The 23,176-nt window shown below is 40.2% G+C and overlaps 1 protein-coding gene across 2 annotated transcripts; it reads right to left on the bottom strand.

Moving 5' to 3' along the window:
• Positions 1-894: 894 nt before the first annotated feature.
• On the bottom strand, positions 895-20,857 carry RAB4A (RAB4A, member RAS oncogene family). 2 transcript variants are annotated; one of them, XM_080585200.1, is made up of 8 exons: positions 20,701-20,857; positions 12,455-12,535; positions 11,708-11,822; positions 10,747-10,809; positions 8,784-8,938; positions 7,750-7,845; positions 5,279-5,439; positions 895-4,298 (listed from the first exon to the last, which is right to left on the bottom strand). In XM_080585200.1, exons 1-7 carry the CDS (start codon positions 20,729-20,731, stop codon positions 5,324-5,326), a joined length of 657 nt encoding a protein of 218 aa, XP_080441326.1. In that variant the 5' UTR covers positions 20,732-20,857; the 3' UTR covers positions 895-4,298; positions 5,279-5,323. The 2 variants fall into 2 exon arrangements, with proteins under 2 accessions (XP_080441326.1, XP_080441327.1); XM_080585201.1 differs by having other exon boundaries at positions 895-4,219.
• Between the last annotated feature and the right edge of the window lie 2,319 nt (positions 20,858-23,176).

The raw sequence follows: 23,176 nt of genomic DNA, 5'->3' as shown, positions 1-23,176 counted from the left end.
GCAAGAAGCCACATCACTAGGAACAAGTATGATGTTGCAAATGGGAAAAGTTATTTAAGAATGGCTGCACTGAATTACTATATGCTTCTACAAATATATATAGTGAATGAGGAAGCCAACTGAAACTACCAGGTATGTTTTTCCCCTGGTATTGCAATGTGCTTTTCCCTTAAGTCTTTTGTTAATTCTTTTAGTGTATTGAATATGAATGCAAATGAGCCATATACACAAATAACTTTCATAGTGTTCTTTTTTGAAGGGTCAATAGGCATAGTGCCTATTGGAGATACGTCTGAGTACAAAGAAAGGAGATAATCTGTGTTGCTAAGTAGACTATAGCAGTTATACAAGCATATACAGGATTCAAGCTGCACAGAAACATCTAACTTCTGAAACCATGTTCTTCAAGAGATCTAGGCAGATGTATTTTCCCTAGAAATTAATAAATCTAGAAATTAATCAGTATTGCAGTTGTTACAGCAAAAAAGGCAAACCCAACAAAGCTAAGAACCAAGTAACTACATGCAGCCTCACAGCTCTGACATGCAGGAGCTGAGATTCTCTGTGGAAGACAGCCTTTGCAACTGCTGCCTTTCTAACAGCGGGTGGCAGCAGCAGTGCCCCAGGGTTGGGGGCTGCCTTGTGCAGTGGGAATGCTGGGGGTGCTGCTGCCAGGGGGCACAGTGGTGGCCCCTTCCCTGCTGCTGGGAAATGCACTGAGCAGTGCTCCAGTTCTCCTAGCTGCTGATACTCTCCTAGCTGATACTCTACCAGCTCAGCTTCACCATGAATTTAGCAGAAGTGTTTTTTGTTTTTGAGCCCATCTAAGGTTTGTCTTGTGGATGTACCTTATCAGGCAAAAGTGCAAATAAACAGGATTTGCAGTACAACACCTAGAAATCAAAAATTCTTTATTTGGTGTTAGATACAAGCATGAAATGAAATAGTATAGGCCAGCAGCCTCATTAAAAGGCAAGACAGGATTTAATAAGACATTTAAATCTTCTAAAGCTCTGAACGGTTAAAGTTCCATATCCAGTAAATCCTAGGATATGGGTGCCTAGTACTTTGTGTAAAACTAAGCCATCTTGCTTTGGTAAAGTAAGAACTTTACACTAAAAACCATATATAATGTAACAATTATCACTTAATGTTATGTGAGCTACGTTTGGTTTGCTGTGTGAACTATAAAGTTAAAGCTTAAAATTGATTCCAGAGCTCTTAAGGGCTTGATGTTTATTTTTAGAAATAAAAATACTCAGAGGAAAAAGAGTAAACAGCAAAGCTTACACTGGAAAGCTACTGCTTCCAACAGTATTCTCCTCAGAAGCTGCCATTTTAGAAAGTATCTGTTTTAAATGTCAGTGAGATACAGCCTAAGGGTGCAACACTTTACAAAATGTATATTAACCAGGTTTAATATGCACTAATATAGTAAGGGTGTAAGTATAAGGAAATGGTAAAAACCTGGCAATCCTGATTATAATGAAGAAGGTATTCTTTCCTTCCTCACAGGAAGGGGACAGCATAAGACAATTTGTTGAAGAATAAAACTGTGCTTACTGCTGCTTAACCACTGACACATGACCAACATGATCACATGAACTAGTATAAACCAAAGGGCCACTCTTGTATACAAAGGGAAAAGGACTGGAAAATATTTTTAAAATAAAAAACACCCTGTAGAGCACTTGCTTTAAAGTAGTACACTGCTGAAAGAAACATAACTAAGTAACAACCCTCCCCCTGTTTCAACTGTTAGTGTACTAATAGAGAAGTTTTTATCAAGTGGCAACCCCACTTCAACCATTTTAACAGTGTTGGAAGGGAGGCTTTGGCTTTACCTGTGCTATGTCATGGCGGGTAAGTGCACAGCTTTTACTTTTGTCCGTGTACCAAGAAATCTGATTAGATCATAGGGAACACATTCCTCTATCACTTTTCCAGTACTTCAGTATTGGTTTGGGGTTTCAGAACTGACACCTTCACCCCCACCCCCAAGAACTCTGGTAAATGCAACACATCTCAGTTGAACAATATGCCACTTGGACATGCTGGAGGTGGTAACTGCATCCACCATCTACTTCAGGGAACTTGCTCTCGGAGTAATGGAAGTCAAAATAAATGTCATGACTAAGACAGGTAAGGTTACTTGGAGTTTGTTCTTATTGTAAATGCAGGATTAAAAAGTATATTTTGAGACAGTTTATCAACAATAAAATGCCTTGGAATAAATTCTTATCAGTTATATAAAAATCCAAATCTTAAATAAAACATGATACAGAGAGCTATAACATGAAAAAGTCTTCAGACCCCACAACCTTTTTAAAATTAAGCCTAGGCTTTTCTAGTACACAGCAAACTTAATTATTTTGTACTTTTAACTCAAAGATGAGCCAGGGGTGTATAATTTTGCGATGAGCATCTATTTGAACCAAAAGTGTCAGGACAATATTTTTTACATGCAATTCTAATTCCATGAAAGACAGTATACCTCTCCTCTTTGTAGGATTTTTGGTTTGCTCTTGTGCATTAACTGCCCTCTGAATTACAGCCTTGGTTTAGTTTTCTTATTTAGTTTTTAAACGTACATTTGACCAATGTCCCTTAAATAGGGAAGATTCATGTATAGAAAAATAAAGCACTTTTACCCTTGGAATTTCAACCCTGGGTTCTGATCAGATGAGCTATTTTGTGTTAATTTGCACTTCCAGGATAACATCCCCTTTCTAGTTGGAAATCACTAGAGATATTTTTACTTACTTGTATGAGTACAACTGGAATGTCACTCCCTGCCAGCAGTTTGAGTTTGGCTACCTCCAGAAACACTAACTTATTTCCACAGCTCCATAAAAGCCCCAACTCTTACCTGATCAGTTGTCATGACACTGTAAAAGTGGTATGCAATACTTGTGGTTCTCTCTTCCCTCTTGAACCCTCTGCAAGTCTCTTCTCTTTTGTCTCCAGCTAAGCCATGACAACAGGATTCCTAATCTCTTGTTCCATACCTCTTCCCCACCATACAAAAACAGCACGGGAAGAATTAATTAACATACAAAAATTAGCACCAAGGCTGAAGGTTTCCTTGATGAGCTTCACAGGAAGAAAGAACTACATAAATAGTATTCATTTTTTTTCTTCTCATGCAAGTCTTCTGGAAGCAATGTGGATAGCATTATGTAGTATCCACACAAAAAAGTTAAAAGGTAGAACTCAAGAAAGGCAGAATTTAAGTTCATCATTTTAAAATCTAATTTTACAATTCAAGTTCTTAGTTGTACCTTGTAAGAGGTACAAGATATTAGTATTCTAAACTTCAAATGTTCGGGATAGTTTGGGAAAAAAACACTGGGGTTCAGTTTGTACTTTACCGGGTATGCTTCACCAGCTATCATTTTTCCCTAGTTGATTTCTTAGAAGTAAGAGGTTAAATAGAATTCTTCCTGTGATCGTTTTCTATGAGCCCCTGCCCCTGCACTAGAATTACAAAACACACAGAAGATGCACAGTTCTGTTCACATATACATACTATCATCATGACACCAGTGCTAAACAAAACATCAGGACCAAGAAAAATTCCAAAATGCATGTCAGTTGACAGCCATTTGAGAGATTTAAAAGCATGTTTCTGAACTTCTCAATTCTTAAATATCTTAAGAGATACTTAAGAATTATGATAAATTAAGAATTATGATATGTGAACTTCAATAAAGATGAAGTCTCCAATCTGATGTGTTACAAAATGTTAACTATGGGTCTAACCCTACATTGAAAATCAGTTGTGTAGACACCTTGTCAGAATGTGTCAAATTAAGAAGGAAAAACAAACAGCCACCTCTTACTGACACTGCCAGTGGTTTTGTAATACATGGCATAAATATAAACTGTTGTGCGACAAACACGACAAAGCCTACCTCAGTTAAATTTTAGTTTATATAAAAAAATAAAATATTAAACTGCTTGTAGTGCAACATTCTATCATCATATATAAGTATACCATGCTTTGTAAATTTACTGTTACATTATTTACAGTATATAGCAATGCTTTCAACTAAAGATGAAAGAACAAAAGTAGGCAACGGAAAATGCTTACATACAGGTATCACCTTAACATTGTCCACTGAATTATCAGGTTTGCTTTACAGGCTTTTGTGTCACACGGACAATCCTCCACCCACAGCACACGGCGCACCTTTCTGTCAGCAGTCGTCTGCTCTGTCTGTATATAGCGGAAAGGCATGTTTAAAAACTGCATAGCTCTCAAACTTTGTTTCTTCAAATGCCATTTACATGGACAGCTGAAAAATACATAGGAACTCCATCACTTACCCACACCAATCAATGTAAAACCTCAAGAGCTGAAATAAGATCAATAAATAGTCACTGCTGTGGAGCCACACAGAATTGGACTAAATGAATGCCCCTTTTAGCAGTCTCTTAGTTGAAGGAAGGTGTTTTATAGGAGAAAAAAAAGGATGAAAGCAGTTAAAGGATTCTCAAGCATTATTTAAAATTCTGGGCTTTAACTGGGAACTAAGCTCCTTGAATATAGAACAAAATATGAGAACACATAATTGAACGTGGCCTTATTTAACGTTCTGTAAAGCTTCTGCTGGCAGTTTGAGTAATGCTGCCATGCGCTGCCCAAATTGATAAAAATGAATACAGTAAGACTGACGTAGTAACTATGCTTCCAGTAATAGCTTAATTTGATATCACTGCCCTCATGTTAGAGAATTAAGGCTTAATGTGGCTGGAAAAACTTATACACAGCAATTCTTTAATTACCCTCAGTGACTAAGGGGGAAAGTAGGAAAAAAACAGTCAGTGGAAGCTTGAAATCCAGTACTACCTTTCATTTCCAAGTGTCAGTCTTTAAATTTCATTTTTTTTTTTTTCAGACAATACTATCTAATAGCTTTGGACAAGATACTGCCCCCATGCATTTTGTAAATTCTCATTCCTAGTAATATTTATTCACAATACCATGGAAATGATTCACTTTTTCTACAGTGCATTAGGTAAGTATCAGAAGAACAATGCATTTCAGATATACAGAATTTTTAAATGTTTTCCGCAGCATTCCTCAGAGTAAAAACCTCAAACACATCAGTAGGGAGTAAAAGTCTTGTGTAAACCTCTACTGTGCATTATTTCATTAGATTCCATGCTGCTGCTTTTACAGGCCGTGAAACTGAAAATGCCAAGCAGTTGGTGTAGCCCATTTATGAAATACAGTAATTTACCAAACACCCTGAGATTTTTGTAACTAACTTACCTTCTGTATCTAAAGTGAGTATTTGGAATTTTGTGCTTTGCTTCTTTAACACCCACATTCTTGAGCACTTTGTGCTTGTGCTCTACGTGGCGATCTCAGCTGTCTCAAGGCAGCGTCTCCATACTGAATACCTGAGCCCATTCTTTCTGGATCTAACTCTCCTGAGGAGAAACAAAATGGTCACAGAGGATGGATCACTTACAAATAGTACATTCCAATTTAAACGACGGCATCAGATACAAACATAAAATGATGTTCTGCTCTAGTTACGGAGAGATCTATTGCAATTCTGTTTATTTTTAGGCAACTCTAGAACTGTGCTATTTTCTTCTGTAATTACAACCGTGTGCCCTTAATCATAATGACAAAGCAGTTCGAGCTAGGCTGCAACAGAAAAGTGTTTTTGCGCTACTTCTAACAAAGGAAATACCTAAAATGTGTTCTGCAAACACTGTTTCATGTTAAAAGACACCTGCTCTCAGAGACTAACAAGCAAGCACTGTTAATACTAAGCCAAACAGAAATGGATCAATTTGACGGTAACATTCCATAAAGCACTGCCCCTGGAGGAAATGGCCTCAGCTTCCCCAGCTACTGCTAATCCATTTCTGTGGCTGGTTTACTTCACACCCAGTGCCTTCAGAAATGTTCTTCCATTTCTTACTCCATGGTGAACTGGCCAAGGTTAGAAATGTTTAGGTAAAAAAAAAAAAATCCCTCTGAATAATTCAGATAACTTATTCAGGTTCATTGCACATATCTGCTCCCCCTGTGAGTCGGCAGATGATGCCACGTTGAGCAGAGCAGTTGATAACTTGAGGGTAGGGCTACCATTCAGAAAACACCTTGACCAAACTAGAGGAACCATGCCAGCAGGAACCTCATGACATTCAGCACCTACACGTGCAGAGTACCGTATTTGTGACAGAACAACCCCAAGCACCGGTACAGACTGGGGACTGACCAGTTGTTACACAGCAGCCCTGCCAAAAAAAGACCTGGGGGGCCTGATGGACAAGCTGACCATGAGACATAGCACGCACTCATGACAACGGGGGTAAACAATGCACAGGGCTGTGATAGCAAGAGTGTAGCCAGCAGGATGAGAGACGTGATTATTTCACTCTGCTTGGCACTTGCAAAGCCACATTGAGAGCCCTATGTCCAGTTCTGCATTCCACAAATGCGAAGAACAAACTGGGGAGAGTACAGGAGAAGGCCACTGAGACAGTTGCAGGCTGAAGCACACTACGTTCAGGCAGAGGCTAAGAAAGCTGTGTTTGTTCAGCCTGGAGAAGAGAAGGCTAAGAGAATCTGAATGCAGGACTGCAGGATCTTAAAAGGGTCTAAAGGCTAGGGCCAGACCGCACTCAGAAATGCACAATAAAAGGACAAGAGGCAATAGACACAGGATGCACAATGAGAACTTCTGAACGTCTTGGGGCATCTCAAAATATGCCTTGATGTGCCCTGGGCAACCTGCTCCCACTTTGAAGCTGACCCTAACTTGAAACAGGAGGCTGGACGTCCAGAGGTCCTCTCCAGGCTCAATTTTTTCATGATTCAGTGCGTGTGTGATGACACAAGGGAAAGGACAAACAGCTCACATAAAGCAGGACTCACTTTTGTCATATTAATGCCTCTTTAAATCAGTCATGGAAATACAGTATCATGACTAACTAGCCATGCTCTGCTTTTTTGTTGCTTTTTTCTTTTTATTTAAAATGGAGGTTGCTATTTGGCATTTATTTGATGCAGTGATCAGGAAACTCCTGTGAAAATACTGTATTCTTTTTGCATAATTTTGTTTGGCATTCAAAATGTGTAATCTGAGTCTGAGATACTTTCCAATATAGCCCATTCTTAAAACTTGGAAGACATTGGACAGCTGATGACAGACAAAAATCAGAACAACAGATTAGCTCTAATGACACAACACTTGGGAGTCTGTTTCTGATAGAAACCTGCCCACTTGCATAGAGAAGCTTCTGGTATATTTCTAGATCTACAAAAGAAAAAATGATTTCAGCTGAGAGCTAGGGAGGTCACTTCAGGGAATACAGTTGCTAGGAAACATCCCCGGCATCTTCTGTGTTAGTGTTCAAATTCTCTTGACCACATTTCCTGCTATACAAGAGAAGCAGAAATAAAAGGTATGCCTGCCCTCATGCTAGGTTTTTATTCTGCATTGCTAAATCTAATGTCACGCTTCACGTCTGTATGGACATAGCAACCCACAGAATGCATTGCCCATACTCTGAGCTGACTATTAAGGTAAATGCCATGTCAAAACATCCATGATCCACCCCTCTCCTCCTTTTAGGTATACAGATCTGACTTGGACGTTCATTTCTATTAAAACATATGGCTATAAATCAAACTGGTTATTTTACTACAACTAGTTAACATTAGATGCTGAAACTTACACATATACTTTTATTTTTCAGGGAAAAATAAAAATCTCTATTTACCTGATTCAATTTTATTGAGTATTTTTCTTGCACACTGTACAAAGGCCTCTTCAACATTTTCCCCTGTTAGTGCACTTGTTTCCAAGAACATCAGCTCTGCATTTGACAGCAGAAAAACAATCTCAAAGCAAGTCTGAAATATCTGATATAGCAATTCAAACAAAAATTGATACTAACAATAATTTTTCTTAAACTTCAGGAGAGCTATCCCCAATAGCATGGTCCTGAAAAAAAATCTGTTTTTGAAAGCAAAACTTCTAAAACCACAAAAACTTCCTCTGAAATTTACACAAACCTAGAAAGTCAGAATCCAAACACAATAACCTAGGCTGCGCATGCAAAATAGCACATGAAACCGAAGAGCTTCATATAGCTTCCTGTTAATAGAAAACTATATGCAAGGGGTCAGCCAGCAACTACAGTAAAATACATGGTAGAAGAGACTTCATAATCAATTTGCAAACTGAAAACAGATTTTACTGTTAGCAGGATTGTAGCATAGAAGCTCAGAACGAGACTGGCTTTAGCTGCCACAGAAACGTGTCTTGAAAGACTGAAAATTCTGGATGCTACAGACCAGGTAATAGTCCTCTGGATCTACGCCATATATTGAACTGTTTCTCATGAGTGAAACGTATTGCTTTCATCTGAAGCCAACACCATCCAACCTTATCTACAATGTATAGTATCTACAAGAAGCTGAAAACTAGGAAATATTACTCTAGTTTCTCTCCAGCCCATTGGTGGCAAGGTAACACCTGAGGCTGTATTACACTCCCTACAGAATATATTGCCCACTTCAAGTAGCATCTATGACTGGAAGAATCACTGGTAATAGAACTTAAATAGTCCATGCAGTTCTCACTACAGACACTGTCCTTTCCCTCTGCCTCATCTACTAACAGGATTATCTCTTCCGCAGACACTTGACAAGTTACAGTGGGCCAACAAAGTATTCCCTATCTGCACAAAAACTAAATTGTTTTAAATATAAGACATCGTTCATCATTACATGAGGACTTTGTACTACTTACCATTTTCTTGTGCAAAGCGGGATGCTTCTAAAAAAGTAACTTCACGATCTGCATCAAGATCCTTTTTGTTTCCACACAGTATTATTACAATATTTTGACTTGCTAACATTCTTGCATCTGTCAACCAATTAGTAAGTGCATTGTAGGTTTCTCGGCTGCGAAGAAAATAACATCCCGTATTAGAATACACTCATTTCTAGTGAATAGATCACCGAGCTAAAGCTTAGAAGGCAAATCAAATTTGTGGCAAGCCACAAACTGCTGCTAGTCAGGCAAGTCACTTACAATAAACTGGGAAGTGTATCAAGTTCTTTCATGAAACTATTTAAAAGCTTAAAGTTTTTAAAAAGCAAAAGTGAAATTAATCAGCCAATTTCTTTTCAGCAGTATTTTATATATTCAAGAAACATGCTAGCTGTGTACATGTGCTGTGGGATCCTTTAGAAAGGAATGCCTCTCAGCTTACTTCTCCTTGCGTTTATGAATATTCTGTTCCACTGCCATACCTCCTTTCATTAGATAGCCATTCTGATTAATAAATTCTGATTCAGACACCAGGTTCTATGATCTAAACACATACAGATATCCCAGTTGCAGCTATAAAGCTCTCTGAAAGTTGGACCTCTTCTAAAATACCACTAATATGGTTTAGAGCGACAACCCCAGATGAAAGGGGCACAGATGACGAAACAAAGAAAAAAGCAAACAAAAAAGAAATCCATAGTTCATGATGAGTCAGACTACTTGTCGTCTCTGAGAGGTAGCAGCCTGCTTGCTATTACTCACTCAAAAAACCCCACAGGTCGGAGTAAGTCAAAATAAATAACAAAACACCCCATTAATATGAAAGGCTAAAATTTTAAGTGCTAATCTAGTTTCAGCCTTCTGTACATGAAATTTAGGGCTAACAGAATGAGTTATTGTTTAACATGGAATTCATCTGATACTTAAGTTTCAGATGGGATTATAATAATTAACTACACTTAACGAGACTTGCTGACCTGAAGTTTCACATTTGTTTTAAGACCAATTACATTGCAAGCAGTTATGCACACACCATTAGCCACTGTAGTGGTGGTCAGTGCTAAAGCCTTCAAGAAACAGGACTGACAAATGCATCCAGCTGACCTTAAGTACAAAACACTGATTTCAAAGACTGCTCAGAGGAGAACAGTACACTCACAGGACAAAGAGCAACAGACCTAGCCAAGTCATTAAGAACCAATATGAAACTTAGCTGACAAGTATCAGTCAATGGTAGCCAGAAAAAAAAAGGTGTAAGTGTGCAATGGTATGGTCTTCTATTGGCTATAATATTAAAAAATAAATAAAAAATACGGATGAACAGGTTTTGGGGGGCTATAATTAAGGAACACATAGGTAGAACTAGCTTCTCCAGAAGACCTGTTATACCAGAACACTAACAAGCAATTTGCACAAATAGGGGTGTACAGCTTTGATTAAAAGTGGCTCAAGTCTGCTCTAAATTTCTGTTGCACCCTGCCAGTGCCAGGTTATTTGTTTTGAAGGCTATGAAATTAAGCAACATAGATCAGGCCAGAGGCTTGTTTTAGCTTTGTAAAATCATGAGTGTAAAAGATATTTCAAGAAGAGAACAAGACATGCACAGTGATCCTTCCCCAATTTATTCAGTTTCCAACAGTTGGTGGTTACAGGCTTCCTAAGCCAGTGGCTGCATTTAGTCTACTGTGATTACAACAGCTACTGGTGAGCCCATTCCCATCTATTTTTCTAACCCTTACACTCTGCTTACATTTATGGCATTCATAGTATCTCACGTAAGCAAGTCCCAAGACTTGAGCGCACATTAAAACAGTAATATTTTTATATTTTTCTTTTCTTCCTGTCCATTCTCTGTTAGAGGATTAGATACTTGGGCAGTATATAATTATTTGTTAACCATATCTGATAGCCAATAAACAAAATGCAGTAGTTTTCTTACCTGGTTATATCATAGACCAGCAAAGCACCTGCAGCACCTCTATAGTAACTTCTCGTTACAGACCTGAAATAGAATTACAGATATCCATTTCTGTTTGTACCAGGTCTGGCTGGGATGGAGTTAACTGTCCCTGCAGCAGCCCATACGGTGCTGTGCTCTGCACCTGTACCTAGAACAGCCCTGGTAACACACCAGTGTTATCTCTCTTGCTGAGCAGTGCTGGCACAGCAGCAGGACTCTCTCCAAACCATCCCAAAGCCAGCGGGCAGGAGGTGGGGAGGGGACATCACCAGGGCAGCTGACCCAAACCGACCAAAGGGATAATCCATACCGTACGGTGTCACACTCAGCAATAAAAGGTAGAAAAGGGGACACAGAAGGGGGCTCTTGCTATAAAAATGCCTGTCCTCTCAAACAACCACTATACGCGTGCAGTGAGACCCTGTTTCCCAAGATGTGGCCGAACATTGCTCACCAATGGAAAGTGGAGATTGTTTAGCTCTCTCTTCGCTTCCACATGACCTTTGCGTACTTTCTCCTCTTTCTTTTCTCTTTAATTAAATTATCCTTATCTCAAACTGAGAGCCTTTTTTTTTTTCCAAAATATTTTCTCCCCTCACTCCTTTGACAAGTGAGAGAGCAGTGCAGTGGAGTTTAGCTGACCATCGGTGCAAAACCACCACACTGTTAAATCTCTGTTGTTTCAGATCTGGGTTAATATAATGCAATCTACACTACGAAACATTTATTTATTTAAATAAAACATGATTTTAAACATAGTAAGCTATGCAGCAGCAGACTATTTATAACTAGGCTTTTGACAAAGCATTTTCAATGAACATAGCAATCTGGGGATTTCTAAAGTCCATTATCCCTACTTATAAACAGGGATAAAAAAAGAGACATCATCGAAAGTAATGATTGAAGAAACAACATTTAATAAAATGGCTGAAAAGGGCACCTGAATCTCTCTTGTCCTGCTGTGTCCCATATCTGCAATTTTACATATTTACCACCAACGTTTATGATCTTTGAACCGAATTCCACTCCTATTGTATGATTTGAATCATCTTTGACTGAAAAACAAAAAATAGAGTTGTTATTTGGAGAGTATTTAGGGTAAATGAGTAGTTGTCACAAAATCCAGGTTATGTCTGATCCAAACTCTTCAGTGTTCAAATTATCAGCTACTTTTTGAGCAAACAAAAATCAGTGCAACTCATAAGCCTACTGCCATCATGCAGAAAAAAAGCATTTATTACATTTTTTGAACATCCTATTGAATTCAAAATTACTAGAATGACCTGCCTTAATCAAATCATTCCTGGTTCCCATTAATGAACGGCAAGACAACTTCTGTTACATTTTATTCCACTGTTTTCTAATACTTCGACACAATTTAAAATTAAAGAAAAAGCAAAACACAAAATGCCAGTCTTGCCCATGAATAAGCAAGATACATTTTTTAAGCAAGTTCAACTTTATAGCAAGTTAAGGCACTTGCTCTATGCAGACTGTTGATAGCACAGATTCTTAGCAGTATGTAACTGCCCATATCAGAAGCGAGGTCATGGTTCAAGTTCATAGGTCATGCACAGTTCCTTGGTAATTACACATTATCATTCTAGAGGTGTTTCTCAAAAGAATTATAATTCAGTTGAGAAAGATAAATCTTTGGAGAACTCTTATTGTGCTCATGTATACTTACACTTCTTTTCAATAAATTGGTGTAGCAAACAGGATTTTCCAGTTCCAGCATTTCCTATGACCAAGAACTTAAACAGGAAATCTGAAGATTGAAACAAACAAAAATTGCTAACTTTTAGTAAGAACTCACATTTTTGTCATAAGACCACGTACCCACACCATCTACTGTCTAGTAGCTGTTATTTCATGGAGAAGAGAATAGAGGGCAAAATAATGATAGATCTGAAGAATACCCCAGTGTATTCAATAGTGAGGTTAGAAAGTAAGAGCTAAGAATGCTATTTGTTTATTCAATAGTGAGGTTAGAAAGTAAGAGCTAAGAATGCTATTTGTTTATGGAGATACAAGAATGACAAGAGGAGATTAAATGGTTGAATTACAAGGCATATGGTTGGCTTGTATACCAGCAACCTGTTTTAAGGGCATGTAAGCTATCAACTAGAGTCAGTACAAATGCCCTGTATCATGACATTAACTCTAAAAAAAAAAAAGTACAAAAACGTCTAGATTAAAAAAAAAAATGTATTTAGATTATTTTCCGCTTTTAATACATCTATGATCTGGAACAACTAGAATGTTTTTCCTATGTATTCAGAGGCAAGAAGTATTTTTTATTCTGGAATGGCTGCTTTCACTTTTCCTCTGTATGATAAACGAAGATACAGTTACTTCTGGCACTTTGCCTACTTATGAACCTTTTACATCAGTGTTCATTTAGCAAGGCAAGTATCCAAGATGTCATTTGTACTGTTATCTATACAGTTTGATACTACCTCTCCAGGTCTACTCTCAGGTTGGCTAAAGACTGAAGAAAGCCTCCTTGTCTTATCACTCTCAAACATTTACACTGATGAACTGTGATTAGAAGGTTTACAATTACTTCCCCAACACCGAGCCATCAAGACAACTGTTAAAGTTCTTGCGTGATTCACTATTTATTTTTCCACCAGCAGCGTTCTTTTTATAGTCCTCTTTGCTTTATTGTGCAGTTCCTTATAAACATAGTAAAACATCAAATAAGCATGCAATGAAAAGAATTAAGCTTGCAATAGCAACAAAAATAAAAACTTTGCATTAGTTTTGACAATACGAAGCAAGTCAAAGCACCAATACATGAATCTTTCAGAACCTTGTTTGAACCTTTAGCTTTACAGGTCGAATTTAACATGCACAAAGAAGTCTACCTGCTCATTCTGTTTCGAGCAGGAATTGTTATTTGTTATGGTGCATCACAAACATCTAGCAATGCCAAAAGCAAAAAGCAAGTGGCTATGAATCCTGGCAAAGTCCACCATTCTTTGTCTTCAGTTGTTTTCCAAATTTTGTTACCTTTAAAATGAGGTATTGTTTTACCAAAGGTTTCTGCTGTTTTTCACTCTACCTCTGCATGATTTTCCTGTTCCAAATGCTGTAACAGGCTTTGCTATGGACTCTGTTCTGCTTGTCTCAGAAAGAAGAGATTGCTTTTTTTGCTCACAAGTATGACCATTTACACACTCTAGACATTCTGTTCCAAACTCCTCTCATTCTTCACGCCCCCACCCAGCTGCTCATGCTTTGTAGATGAAAAAGACTGTAAGAAAAGGGATTTTGGTTCAGGCTGTGAAATGTGTACTGGTTCTTCCAGTAAAGGAGGACCCTTCCTGTCATCTCAACTGCAAAACACACTGAAACTCAGAATACTTCATTCTCCAGACTGTAACAAATCTTCACCGTTAGCATGAAATGTATGTATATCATTAACGGCCCCAAAGCGTTAGGTTAAGAAAGCCAAATGTCTCTTTTTATGGACAAAACAGCACTAGTTAGCTGCCTTGTGTACCTTTCCATATATTTAAACCACCGTGGGTGTGTGTAATCTCACTGATTTTACCACTTTCAAAGAGTTCCTCAAAATGCAAGATGTTCTGAGACACAGTTGCAACGAAAATAATCTGCTTCTTGTCTCCGCAGTTTTTTCCAAATATAAATTTGAAATCCAGTTAAAACCGGTTCTCCTACATAACTGGCAAATACTGCTTGTCAGAATTTCGTGTTAAAAACAACTACAAATATCAAGCCTACCTTTCTTTTGTCCATGGACAACTCATACCATGGACAGTAGTTTAACAGCTACTGTCAAGCTGAAAGAGGAAAAGAACGACAGCAAATCTCTGTTCCTACACTAGTTTTTCCTGTCATTTTAAGCCCTGGTTGTTAGATGTGGTCGATGAAGCCGTATTTTGCCATCCACAAAACCCTGCTGAGCGGCACAATTGAGGAGCTGCTCTGTTCTGCACAGGCAGGCTTCAGGCCAGCGAGGAATTCAGAGCCAACGGCGTCACTGGCAGGGACCGATATGGAAGGGCCTCAGAACAGCACTGGATTTTTCCTGAGGTGCTTCAGATTTTGCTCTGAAAGCAGAGTGATACTGGAGATTTCTTATTAAATTCCTCAAATGGATACCGTACGCTAACAGCACTGTACAGATAGATTCCTAACTCCTACCAAAATCCTATTAGGCCAGACAACTTTAGGATTTTTTTTGTTTGTTTTTTTGTTTTATTTCCCTACAGAAAAATCATTTGGATAGATGATGATTCAATACCTGCTTGCTTGGTAGAAAAAAAAAATGCTTCCATCTGCCAGAACAGCAAACCGGTTTTCTAAGGTGAAACTTGAAAGTGCAGTTTCATACTGTAATCAAGTGAATTGTAAAGAAGAGAAGTGTTTTAGTCGCCTACAGAATGGAAAAAGCCAAGCCCTCTATTAAAAAATTTATACCAGAAAATCTTTCACAACATGCAGACTCATACAGTAAGGAAAGTAATGTTTTGCAGTTATGTTCACAAAGGTACTTCTATCACTTGAAATTATTTTATGTCAATTGTTCACAAGAGCAAAAGGCTCTCAATCAGACTTAACATTAATAGCTTACCCACAAGCACCGGATAACACGTTTCAGGAAATCTGGAATACTTTGCACATGTAATCACCAGCAAGGAAGGACAAGAAAAAGCATTTGCCAATACCAAAAGTCACAAATATCCATATTTAATGAGTTGGGAGCTTTTTAAAGTTATCAGCCCAGACTATCAATGAATGAGGTAATACCAGGTAAGAAGAGGGAAAATATTTTTTCGGTTTGTTGTTGTGGAACTTCTTTCTTAGAGCGTCATTCTGCATGGTACTGGCAACCATATCAATAACATGTTTATAACTTTGTTTGATTTAGGACATGAAATATCATCTCTTTGAACTGTGTGGACGTCTCAGAAAATGCAGCATTGTTCAGAAACAGAAACTGAATGAGACAGGCTAAAGAAGCTATGTGCCCACACTGCAACTCATACTCAGAAAAACCTTCCATATAATAATTCTGTGCAATTTCACTGAATACAACTCATATCCTAGTGTTTGTACCATTGCTTATTGTTCTAGTTTTTCTTTTTGGCCTCCCCTCCCAGAGGAGTTAAGTCACTTCGTTTACAGCTTGCTTTTATTTATTCATTTTTGTGATTGACAAAGAAGCTCTGAGCTCCGGCATTCCAGTCGGCTGCCAAGGCTGTCACCCGAAAGAAGTTTTTCTCATGAGCTCTGTTGTTCCTCCTTCATGGAGAAGCTGAAAAGAAACATCATTCCCATGCTAAAAATGCTTGCTATCATGCTGGTTACTAAAACGATCTAGAAAAGTTAAAGCACTCTGCCTGTAAATAATGTCTTCATTGTGTAGAAAGGATTTCGAAGGAAAACTGAACTCTGTGCCAGAAGGAAAAAGGGTAACAAGACATTCACTAGAGAAAGCATGAAGAGAAGAAAGATAGCATGGCATGGCTGTTTAAGGAAGTAAGGCAGTATAAGGAGTCAACTTACTCCCCTCTGTGCGCTACGTGCCCCACCTGATCCCACACTGCACACAGTGCCAGGGAGCAAAGCAGCTGGATGGATCCTTGCTTCCTAGCACAGGTGAAAAGGACTCAGTAAAACCGCGGCTCCACCCCAAAGCAGCGCCGGCAGCGGCAGCCAAACTGCTGCACGCCGGGGGAATGAGGGAGGCTGAGGAGGAAGGAGAAGGGAGACAATGGTGGGCTTTGACTCAACCACCACGGCAGATCAAAACCAGGCGGCCGATGGGGAAACCACCCCAGGACATCCAACCTCCTTCTCTGTCTGAAGTTTACTCCAGCAGAAGGGATAATTGAACTGCTTCTGAACTACTGCAGCCTAGCCTTTAAAATGTAATGTGAAATGAATTGTCTTCTATACTCTTCTTAATACAGGAGGGGGAAAAAAGACCAAATTATACCTTCAATCACAGCTCAGGCTTCTTCCAGCTGCCTGGGAAAGACTAGAGCATACATTCATTAATGCTGACCCTTTGGAAACTCACATTCATGCCAGTTAAAAAAAAAGAATTTTCCTGATAGTTAGACATCTTTGATTTTGCATAAATCTGCATAAGGGAAGAGTGCTCTGAAGCGTTCCTACTAGCATATGGTTTTCTCTCTAAGTGAGAGGAGACAGGAGCTGTTCTCCCTGCTTACCCCTTTCTCCAGCAGTAGCAATTTCCAAGATAAACAGGTAGAACCGATAAACATGGCTCTGTTCCAGCTGGCACAGAGACTGCTGGAAAGACAGCAGCTTTGCTTCCTGCCCTGAGCAATAAAATAAGCTTTGAAATAAACTGAAGACCAAGGTGACAAATGCAAAGACCATCTGAGAAGTGCGTGCGGGAAGCGGAGGGAGGGAGGACAAGGAGAAAAGCATGAATCAAATTGCCTAGACCAAGAAGAAACACTTTTTTGATGACAGAAATATCTCTGATAGTAAGAGATTGATAAACTAAACCAGATTGGCAGCAGTAGATATTAATGGAGAAAACAGAAGGAAGTAGGGACTGAAGAGATTTGAGTGGAATCCAACGCATCACGTTTTCTCAAAAGGTAGTACCACCTTTCCTCTAGCCTTCTACCACTTAAAATCCAAAGGTCACTTTTATTTGCCCGTGAAGGGTAAGACACTGTAAAATCAGTCCATATTTATCATCATGTGAAAATGCTTACGTTTTGCACTGGGAAGCAGGAGAAAGCCTGCATGTATTCATGGTAGCTATCTATGCAGAGGCCACTGCATCTCAGAAAGCACGAGTTATTCAAAGGAAAATTATTTTAAGAGATTTGTTTCCACTGTTAACAGCAGATGCACATTTTACAGTGACCCTCCTCTCCCAACAGCAGCAGTAAAAAGTTCTTCCTAAATTTAGTCTCAAAATTCACGGAGTTTTCTCTTCACAATTACTTTGGTTTTGTTCCTGGCACTTTGTAAGGGAAAGAAATTGATTGTATAGGATCATACTACAGCAGCGGAAATCCCAACTTGTTCCAATATACCTCAGCTGAGTATCCTGGCAGTCTCCTTTTACCACTCCAAGCAGAGCTGAAAGCTGGGGGAGGATGGAACAGCACACACTGAAGAGCAAAATCCCAAACACGATCCTTATTAATTATTCATTTTATTATACTCTGCTTCCCAGAGCAAACTTTGAGCCATCACATTCCCATGCTAAAACACCACAGAGAGAGGAGACAGCACTGTTCTGGTGATATATTTGCAATAAACCACAGTTGGATGTTTGTCTGATTAAACCTCATTTGACTTACAAGTACCGTAAAGACTTCTTTCTACCAGTAGAAGAAAGATGCAAATAAATTTAGAACAGTTGTGTGAAGCAGCCATTAAGATTTAAAAAAACATAAGCAGTATTTTTCCTATCTGTCCATTTCACAATCTGCTCCAGAACCCGGCACTCAAGTTCTACAGGTCTCCAGCCTCCAGCGCTCCACAGACAGTGATATCAAGCTAGCAAAGCGTTGCAGACAATGTTAAATTCACTCTCATATTTAATTCAGTTACAACTTTTCATTCCCCACTGCTACTAACATGACAATTCGTGGGCAACAGGTCCACTGCCACGCAAGGATTGTTTCCACCATCCCTACAGCCCACTGGAGAAGGAGCGTATGCTTAAAGATCATTTGTATTCATGAAGATAGTCCAAGGAGCCTGGGCAGCATCACGTCCAAAGCCTCAGAAAGAGAATTATGAAATAAAACTGAAATTGATATGGAGAAGACTGTCTCTTAAAGGCAACTGGCAACAGCAAGAAAGAAGAAGCATCCTTAATCATGGGACCATCACTTCAACTGCAGGTAATTTACAATATTGATATTAAAGCAGAGGTCCTGCAAAGATCTTCCAGAAACAATGGAATTGAGCAAAGCAACTACAGTTTTCAAATCAAAGCTGAGAGTAAAACAACATAATTGGCTATGTAAAGCAGTTTTAATAAGCAGAAAAATATTTATTTGGGAAAAAAACCCCACTAAAATTAGTATTTCCAAAGTAATTCCAAGGAACCTCAGAGGTCTGCCAAACGATTCTGATACCCAATATATGTTGGAAAGGAAGAGGGTTAAGCAAATTTCTTGCAAATAACTTTTGGAAAAAATACCGTCTGCACGGCTTTCTCAGCAAGCCAAAACATTTACTTAGATTCCTCTAATTATGATGAAGTGCTATATATAGCTATTCTGCAGTAAACTATTCCAACTGTTCTGGAGTATTACAAAAAAAAAAGTGGGGGGGGAATACAACATTTACATGTAGTTAGCACACAGACCCCACTCTCTCATGATGCTGAACAAACAACGTACAGTCCCCAAAATAATGGCAACCCAACCAAAGCTGTTAAAACTAGTATTGACCCTTAGTTGAGACACGGCAACTAGCCTTTAAAAGTTTTTAGGCCTTTTAATGTAAGACCGAAGGCAATTTAAACTGTTGTTTTACACAAACCTGCTTTACCTTTCCTTTGTTCAGATCTAGGAAATGACGAGTAAAAACATTAAGAGGGGAGACAAATATTACACTCCATCCCCTCAGAAGAGCTAAAGGCCATCAAATAAAACTGGCTATCAAGCAGAACTCTTCAAAAAACAAGGAGAGCACCTTCTGCAGAACAGATGGCATATGCGGGGAGCTCCCAGCCAAAGGATGCCGTGAATGCAAATTTGCCAGAGTTCAAGAAAAAACTGCACAAGTTCATTGAAGAAAGAGCCACCAACGCTTTCTCAACAGAAACCATACTCAGCTCATGGAAATTTTAAGTTGAAAATAGCTGGAGAATATCAGGGAAATCATCACATGTACTTGCCCTGCTCTTATCCTCTTTTCAAAGCACCAACAGGACGCTACAAAATTAGATACTAGTCACTATCACGGTCAAGACATAGCGTAGGCATTGTTAAATTCTATGTTATGTCATAACTTAGTTTTTACTACTCCGTCTACTCTAAATCTTGACACTCATGTATTCTAGCTCAGAATTTCTGTAGGTTATTTATGTACATACAGAACAAACACTGAAACTCAGAAGAAACACACACCAAAAAATAAGTAAACAAAATAACCTACAACAACTGCAAACCTTCGAGTTTAAGGTCACATTTTCTAGAACACCAAAACAATCAGAAAACATGAAGAGTTACAGTGGGCTTACAGTTGCTATTTTGCATCACTGGAACAATACGAAAAAATGTTGAAATGTACTTGTTAAGATATGGCATGAAAATATGGGATTGTAATAGCAAGCAGGCTGGAGCACTGCTGGCATTCTGCCTTCTCTGGTTATCTGTCCATCCGTTTGTTTAGAGGCCACTAGAAGAGTACAGAAGTGATCCCAGTTCTCGATCACGAGTTCAGACCATGAAAAACTGGTTCAAACTCTTACCTAAATCAGCGAAGCACAACTCGCTACTCTGGTTTTGTGCAAGCTTTGTGTTTCAAGCATGGAAAAAAGAAGCAGGGTCTCAATGTCCTAATGTCTGCCCCACGCTCTGGGATCATTCTGCCCCCAGTTCTGTGCTCCTGCCATACACTGACCACAGCGGGGAAGGAGACCTTAGCCCCTGATGACCAGGGCGTTGAAAATAAACAGGCTTACACAGCAGAAACAACGAGGCCGGTGAACCCCTGACAAGAACTCCTGCTGGCAGTGCTGCCGCCCTCACACCTGGCCGAGCTGCCGCTGTCACCACACGGCACCCACCTAACCCATCAGGTACTTACCGTGTCCCTGCCCCACCAACAGCAGCCGCACGCCCACCACTAGGCTCGGGCTGTGAGAGCAGGAGGCTGCCCCGGCGGCCCCCAGCCCCTCGGGGCGCTGCCCGCACCGCCCCAGCCCCGCCGCCGCCCCCCAGCTCCTACCGTAGGTCTCGGACATGGCGGCCTGCGACATGCCGGGAGCGCCCCGGCTCCCCGCCGGGCCCGGGCAGGGCGCTGCCGCCCGCGGACCGCCGCCGGGCCGGGAGGGACGCGGCCGGGCCCCGCCGCCCCGCCTCGGCTCCGCCCGCAACGGCCCCGCTGCGCACGCGTGCCCGGCCCCGCGCCATGGCGGGCGGGCACCGCCTCTGTGACGAAACCCTCAGCCCCTCAGCCACCCCCCTTTTGGGTTTCTTAGTCTCACTCCTTCCCAAAACCCCTAATGGTTAACACTGAAGTAGACAGATTTTGCCAGATTACTAAAAATGTCACACTACGTCACTATGAGAACAGGGAGATCTAGACACCTTGCTCAGTACAAACAGGATTTTAGGCTAACAGACGTCAGCCTTGTCTGATCAAAATGAGCTTACCTGTATGGAAGTTATGTTTGGTAAATGTTGTCGTACTAATGCCACGCTCCTCTGCCTCCAGCCACTCCCAATTAGTTACCGTGCACGTGCCAGCACACAAAAAATGGAAAGCTTCCTACAAAAGCTTTTAGTAATACTGAAGAGAAAGATGGGCTGGACGAACAGGAAAGGAAAGATAGAAAAAAAAGAAAAAAAGTCACAAATAGTCACAAAGTGTGAACTAGGCTGGAAAATACATTGCTGGTATCTCTCCAGTTTGCAAATATAGGCTACTGTATTTCAATTAAAACATTATTTTTGACTAACCAAAAAGTAAGTAGCTAGAACTGACCTCATTGGTATCCACCTGCAGTATAAGGGTGAAGAAAACCAAAAGCCAAATGTTTGTCTTCTGATTTATGGTTTCTTTTGCTTACACCTGCTAGAAACTTCCGTCTCACATAAAAGCAGATACATCATGTCAAACTGTGTCTGCAGATCAGATGTTTAAATACTATCATTTGTTCCTCAAATTAATTTCACCACAGTTATTGTACCTATATACTTGATTGTGGTCATAAAGTTGCTGCCCAGAAAGTCATGTTGAGGTTTCTCTATTATTTTTTTTTTTTACTCGTTTTTTTTTTTTTTTTTTACTAATTTTTTACTAGTTTTTACAAAATCACAGAATCACAGAATCGTCTAGGTTGGAAGAGACCTCCAAGATCACCTAGCACCTTAGCCTCTGACCTAACACTAACAAGTCCTCCACTAAACCATATCCCTAAGCTCTACATCTAAACGTCTTTTAAAGACCTCCAGGGATGGTGACTCCACCACCTCCCTGGGCAGCCCATTCCAGTGCCTAACAACCCTTTCAGTAAAGAATTTCTTCCTAATATCCAACCTAAACCTCCCTTGGCGCAACTTTAGCCCATTCCCCCTCGTCCTGTCACCAGGCACGTGGGAGAACAGACCAACCCCCACCTCGCTACAGCCTCCTTTTAGGTACCTGTAGAGTGCGATAAGGTCGCCCCTGAGCCTCCTCTTCTCCAGGCTGAACAACCCCAGCTCCCTCAGCCGCTCCTCGTAAGACTTGTTCTCCAGACCCCTCACCAGCTTTGTTGCCCTTCTCTGGACCCGCTCGAGCACCTCCATGTCCTCGATGTTTACAAACTAGATTACTACAATATTAGTGTCTGATACCTTAGGAAAGGAGAAGGACCACAAAATCTCCTCAGAGGCAGACTCAGGATGGAGGAGATGCAAAAACTCCTTCTTCCAAATTAAAACAACATGACTTTCTGGGACTTTGCGGATTTAGACACGGCTTTAATGACCTAGCATTGCAATTGGCCAGATCCTCCCCCTTTTCTTTGCGCTATCCAGGGAAACAAAATTCAGTCTGGATCTGAAGCTGAGCCGTGTTTTGGATTCCCCTTCACCGGAGGCTCAGGGCTGCTGGTTGGGCCTGGAGTGCAGCCAGAGGTGGGACGGACTATTAGTTAGGAGAGTGATAGGATGTGTCTTGGTTTAGTCTGAAGGTGGCACTACAAGGCCATCTGAGAAAGGCACTGCAGTAACGTGGTGCTGTATGTGCGTTTTCTCCATCACTTGGGGCTGCATAGCGTAGGGTCGCACCTGAGAGGTTCAGGTAAAATGGGGAACAGGGCGCTATGCCTCGCTTTCCTGCTCCTTGTGTGCTGGATATGGAAAATATCCCAGTGCTTGGGGAAGCTGCAGGCTTCAGCTGGACGTGAAGCAGCAATGAATTTGGCTCCAGCAACGCAAATGAAATAAAAAGATGGATGCATTGAGAAACCTCTGAGATTTGCGTGACCTCCTTGTACTCAGTGTTGCTGGCCAGCTGATTTCATATGAAAACAACTGACATCATCTGAATGCTGTCATCTTCAGCTTCCACAGAAGCTGCCCTCAACCTATGAACGTGTTTGTCAATTAATAATGTAATTGCAGTTAGTCATGGAAATTTATGGGCTGAGTGCTTCTAAAGTCATTGGCCAACCCCTCAGCTGTTAACCAGGAGCAGTGGGAGGTGGTAAAAAAAG

Source organism: Anser brachyrhynchus, assembly GCF_964034855.1.
Source record: "Anser brachyrhynchus genome assembly, chromosome: 3".
Classification (NCBI taxonomy): domain Eukaryota; kingdom Metazoa; phylum Chordata; class Aves; order Anseriformes; family Anatidae; genus Anser; species Anser brachyrhynchus.
The sequence above is the reverse complement of the archived record's forward strand: the minus strand, read 5'-3'. Positions and strand labels throughout refer to the sequence as shown.